General features: G+C 54.3%; 1 protein-coding gene across 1 annotated transcript; it reads left to right on the top strand.

The window, feature by feature from the left end:
- The first annotated feature begins 3,810 nt into the window (after positions 1–3,810).
- On the top strand, positions 3,811–5,577 carry CCIN (calicin). The gene has a single exon (XM_075558978.1). The coding sequence runs from the start codon at positions 3,811–3,813 to the stop codon at positions 5,575–5,577; it is 1,767 nt and encodes a 588-aa protein (XP_075415093.1).
- The last annotated feature ends 478 nt before the right edge of the window (positions 5,578–6,055 follow it).

Below are 6,055 nucleotides of genomic sequence, written 5' to 3' on the forward strand. Positions count from 1 at the left end.
AGCTTTGGAGCCAGGAAATGTGGGGAAAAATTGACCATGGAATTGAAAAACTAAGGTTTCCATGAGTTCAAATTAGGCCAGGATGAACTAAAGCTACCTAAAAGCCAAGTTTTAAGTGGAAAACAGAACTGAGAAAACCAATGAAAAAGAAAGATACTAGAGACCAGTCTGAGCTTTCAGATAGCTGCAGGCCAAATCTGTGTGTCTCTAAACCAGCCCCTCATGTTCTTCTGGGCTTCCGATAAATTGGCATATCAACCAATGGTCCCCAGAAAGTGAGACTACTAGGGTCCCCATCCCTAGTGTGCCTCTTGAACAGAATGTGATTCTCTAGTTGTCTCTCCTGGCCAGCTCTGAATTCCCTAGGGATGGCCAGAGTGTCTGCCACAGAAATGCCTGCCGAGCTGAGCAGGAAGTGAAGGGTGGGTGGAGTTCAGAGACTTGGCTTTGGGACCTCAGATTGATGTCCTGTTCTAGCTGCACCTGGTCAATCAGTTATGAGCATCTCAATGGCCAGTCACTGAGCTGCTCGGTGGCTCCCAGAGAATTCCACCACATAGGAGCCTGTGCGTGCCCCCCCCCCGCCCCACCCCACCTCCGCTGCCAGGTGGTGGTGGCAGACATGGAGCCAGCCTCTAGGCCAGAGTGTTTCCTGCGTTGGCTAGAGTGTGGAGAAAGCTGGGGCCAGGGGAACTTCTGAGGGCTGGAGCAAAGCCAGACAGCAAAGTTGGCTGAGCAGTTGGCACTCCAACCTCACTTCTTTTCATGGAAGTGGGCAACCTTACAAGAGCAGGGGAAACCAGATGGCTCATTCTTATAGCCAGAGGGTAGAGGAGGGCATTAGGAACCTAGGGTCCAAGCCTGCACCGTGTGGGCTGAGTTGAGAAGTCCTTCCCCACACTGGTCTCTCTGGCCAGCCGACAAGGTCTAGCACATAGAATTAGGTCTACCAGAGAACTCCAGAAAGACCTGAAGTAGAAGTAAAGGAGGAGGGCTGCCTCCGCCACCAAACTGTCCCCAAGACTGAAGGGTGCTGGGCCAAAAGAGCATTGAGGAGCAGCAGGGCAGGGTCCCTGCTCCGGGATAGAGCTGCCCCAGGAGCTAAGGGCTCTTTCTCACTGCCCAGGGCGACCTGGGTACCAAGGAGACTTGAGGAGTTCTGTGGCACCCGGTCAAGCTGCTGCTTCCAAGGAGCCTCCTGCTGGGGGGCAGCAAGAGCTCAGCTGTTCTCACGGGGTGAGGAGAGCTAGTGGGTGGCAGAGGGGGGAGTGAAAGCTAAGCTTTCTTCCAATGGAGAGAACAAATTTGTATTGTTTTAGGTTTTTGAAATCATTTTATTGGGGGCTCATACAGCTCTTAACCACAATCCGTACATTGTCAAGCACATGTGTTCATTTGTTGCCATCATCATTTTCAAAACATTTTCTTTCTACTTGAGCCCTTGTTGTCAGCTCCTCATTTCCCCCCTCCCTCCCTCATGAACCCTTGATAATTTATAAATTCTTTTTTCTTTTTTTCCCCTCCCTCCTTCGTTCCCGCAGGAAACTAGCGCTGCAAAACCTAAAAATGATTTTTTCATAACTTTTTTAGAGAGCACAGTTTTAGACTCAGGGGACTTTATGGAACTCTAGCATCAATGAAACCGGTATTAAAATAATGATTATACTATTCAATCGTTCTTTAGTACGGAATCCCAGAGTGAGGAAAAAGCTATGTCTGGAAGGTGGAAGAGGTAGGAAGAGGTAGGGGACACAGAATCAGAGGATGGGACCATGCCTGAGGACGGAGCTCCGGGGGGCCCAGGCTAGTGGAGATGAGGCGCATGACCTGACCCCAAGCCCCCCCACAGGGTCTGGATGTCCTAAGACCCTTTCTGCCAGCTCCCAGAATGGGGCGTGTGTGTGTGTGTGTGTGTGTGTGTGTGTGTGGAGGGGTGGGGGGCTCCCCAGACCCCTGCCCCTCAGTGGGGGTATCTAGCTGGCCCCCTCCCTTCCTCACGCGCGCCCCCACCTCAGCTGCGCCACGGCATCCAGCAGCCGGGTGTGCCTGCCGGAACCAGAGCTGGCCGACTTGGTGAACACCCCACCCACCCACTGACCGGGCCACGTGGGTCCAGACCCTCCGGAGCTGATGCCTGTGGTTGCTGCGCGCACACCTAGCTCCGGGGGTCAAGATCCCCAGACGCCAAATGGAGAGTCTGCTGTGATCTAGGGGGCCCACCTGCTACAGCCCATGAGACCCCAGCCTGTCCTTGGAGCGCAGCCCGGGAGAGAGAGCGTGGTCCCCTGGAAGGAGAGCCCCTTTTTCATCTGGAAAGCGGACTGGGCGGTGCCCAGGGAGGAGGCGAGGAGCAGCACCCCATCCTCATCCCCTCCTAGGCTGCAGCTGACCCGTGAGCCCCACCCTGCGGCCAGAGGCGGCTCAGGAACTGGCCCAAAGCTAACGGAGGCGACAAGATTGAAGGTGGGAAGCAACCAAGAACTCAAGCGCTGGGAACAAGCCTCAGTAAAATAATGGCAGCTTTTGATCGTTTTTAAACATTTAATAGAGTCAAGAACTGTGCTTACCACGCACTAGTTTCCGCAATTAAACAACTTTTTTACTAAGGAAAACCCAAGTCCGGAGGGCGTGAAAGGAGGGAGGAAGGAGACCATGAGTAAGGAGAACACAAGTGAGTTGGGAGGGGGGAGGCTGAAGGGGGTGGGGGAGTTACTCCCAGCTCACAGATGGAGAAACCGAGCCTCAGAGCCTGAACACCTTGTCCAAGCCCACTAGTGACGGAAAGCCAAGCCAAAAGAACCAGCCCACTGCAGCCAAGGCCATCTCCCTCGCAGCGACCCTACAGACAGGGCCTGACTGCCTCCTGAAGTGCGGGAGACGGTGAAGCTGTACGGAAGCACACCACCACATCTGTCTCCTGAAAAGTAAGTAGCTGACCTTCTGGTGAACAGCCCCGGGCTCCTCACTCACCTCAGCGCCCAACACTTGACCATGAGAGACTTGAAACTGTGCTGAACTTGAAAGGAAGGTCTGTAGAGGCACTCTCCAGTTTAGCCGGCTCCTGCCTCCCTGCTCCAGGGAGCGGCCTCCACCCCTCCGTCTGTTCTGAGGAATGAAAAACAACGAAGAAGCCATGGTCACAAAGGGCAGACGCCAAAGAACAGACTTTCTTCTCTGATGTTCAGGACGCTTGGCAGAAAAGGGTGCCGTGAGGGTTGAGGATCGGGGACTAGAGAGCTGCCACTTTCCGGAAGAGGCGCAGGAGTAGTCTGTTACAGAAGGCTCGGCTGTGTGGTCTTGGGGAGGGTCCTTCTCTCTTGTGGGCCTCAGTTGTCCTCTGATTCAATGGGAAGATTCTTCTGGATGGTCTGAAATCCTCTGCCTTCCTCTCACTACTCCTTATCTTTAACTCCTGGATGGGAGTTTCAGACACCCCTGAATTTCCTCCCGGGCTCTAGATCCTGATCGGGGTACACGGCCAAGCCTTGTCAGGTGGCCATCAACAGAGGGGACGAAGACCCTCTACCTCTGAGAAAGGACCCCCGCAGGGCGTGCAGTGTGATACACCTTCACTCTGTGATGTCATCTTCTCCCACTCTGAATAACTCCTGCTGGGCCTCTGAGAAGGGCCTCAGCGGGGCCTGCATTGTGATGACCTCGCTCACTCTGTGACGTCATCCTCTCTCCCGCTCCCACTCCTCCCTAGTCACCTGCTCTGCAAATAACCATCCATCTGAACCCCAAAAGGCCTCAGAAAATCGTCTTCCAGAACCTGCTGCTGGACGTGTGCCTCAGCCAACAAGCGCCACCATGAAATTGGAATTCACCGAGAAAAACTACAACAGCTTTGTGCTGCAGAACCTGAACAAGCAGAGGAAGCGCAAGGAGTACTGGGACATGGCCCTGACTGTGGACCACCACGTCTTCTTCGCCCACCGCAACGTGCTGGCTGCTGTCTCTCCCCTGGTGAAGAGCCTCATCGCCAGCAACGATATGAAGACCACCGATGAACTCTTCATCACCATTGATCCCAACTATCTGAGCCCGGGCACAGTGGACCAGCTCTTGGACTACTTCTACAGCGGCAAGGTGGTGATCTCGGAGCAGAACGTGGAGGAGCTGCTTCGCGGGGCCCAGTATTTCAACACGCCACGTCTCCGCATCCACTGCAACGACTTCCTGATTAAGTCCATCCGCCGTGCCAACTGCTTGCGCTACCTTTTCTTGGCTGAGCTGTTTGAACTAAAAGAGGTATCAGACTTGGCCTACTCTGGCATTCGCGACAATTTCCACTACTGGGCCAGCCCTGAGGGCTCCTTGCACTTCATGCGCTGCCCCCCCGTCATCTTTGGGCGCCTGCTCCGGGACGAAAACCTGCATGTGCTCAACGAGGACCAGGCTCTCAGCGCCCTCATCAACTGGGTATATTTCCGGAAGGATGAGCGGGAGAAGTACTTCAAGAAATTCTTCAATTATATCAATCTCAATGCCGTCTCCAACAAGACGCTGATGTTTGCCAGCAACAAGCTGATGGGCTTGGAGAGCAGCTCAGCTCATGCCACCCTGATTGAGAGCGTCCTGATGGACCGCAAGCAGGAGCGGCCGTGCAGCCTGCTCAACTACCAGCGGAAAGGGGCCCTGCTTGACTCGGTGATCATTCTAGGTGGCCAAAAGGCCCACGGCCAGTTCAACGACGGAGTATTTGCCTATATCATCCAGGAAAACCTGTGGTTGAAGCTCTCGGAGATGCCCTATCGAGCGGCAGCACTTAGTGCCACGTCTGCCGGTCGCTACATCTACATCTCTGGAGGCACCACGGAGCAGATCTCCGGGTTGAAGACGGCTTGGCGCTATGACATGGACGACAACTCCTGGACCAAGCTGCCTGACCTTCCCATTGGGCTTGTCTTCCATACCATGGTGACCTGCGGGGGGACAGTGTACTCGGTGGGTGGGAGCATTGCCCCGAGGAGGTACGTCTCCAACATCTATCGCTATGACGAGCGCAAGGAGGCGTGGTGCCTAGCGGGGAAGATGAGCATCCCGATGGACGGCACGGCCGTGATCAGCAAGGGCGATCGAAACCTGTACATTGTCACCGGGCGGTGCTTGGTGAAAGGCTACATCTCAAGGGTTGGGGTGGTGGACTGTTTCGACACCAACACTGGAGACGTGGTCCAGTGTATCACCTTTCCCATTGAATTCAACCACCGGCCCCTGCTCTCTTTCCAGCAGGACAACATTCTCTGCGTGCACAGTCACCGGCAGAGCGTGGAAATCAACCTGCAGAAGATAAAGGCCAACAAGACAACCACCACTGTGCCGCTCTTGCCCAACAACTGCCCCTTGGATGTATCCCATGCTATATGCTCCGTCGGAGACAGCAGAGTGTTTGTATGCGGAGGTGTCACCACGGCTAGTGATGCCCAGACAAAGGACTACACTATCAACCCAAATGCCTACTTGCTGGACCAAAAGACAGGCGAGTGGAAGACCCTAGCCCCCCCACCAGAGGCACTGGACTGTCCTGCCTGCTGTCTAGCCAAGCTACCGTGCAAGATTCTTCAAAGGATTTAAACAGCTTTTTAAGTGGGAGAATAAGTAAATGCATTATTATTCATAATTTAATGAGAGAGCGAGAAAGAGTAAGATGGGCTGTTCGTTCCTTCTTAGTGTTCCGGTGCCGAAGGGCCTGTTGGAGATGCTTGGCTAGGGCTGCCCCCACCACAAAACAAAACAAACCAACTCAATTCTGACTCATCGCAACTCTGGTGGTCTAGTAGGTTATGCCTTTGGCTGCTAGTCCAAGGTCAACAATTCAAAGTCACCAGCCACTCAGTGGGAGAAAGATGAGACTTTCTGCTCTAGTAAAGACGTACAGCCTCGGAACCCCCAGGCCCAGTTCTACTCTGTCCTATAGGGTCACAATGAGGGCTGCTCCCAGGAGGTGGAAGTTCTTCAGGGCTCCTCTGTCACTGGGAATGTCCAAGAAGAGGATGGAATGGAGTCCCTGGTGGGTGGGATTGAGGGACCTCTGGCCACTGGCCAGGGTGAC

Source organism: Tenrec ecaudatus, chromosome 10, assembly GCF_050624435.1.
Source record: "Tenrec ecaudatus isolate mTenEca1 chromosome 10, mTenEca1.hap1, whole genome shotgun sequence".
NCBI lineage: Eukaryota > Metazoa > Chordata > Mammalia > Afrosoricida > Tenrecidae > Tenrec > Tenrec ecaudatus.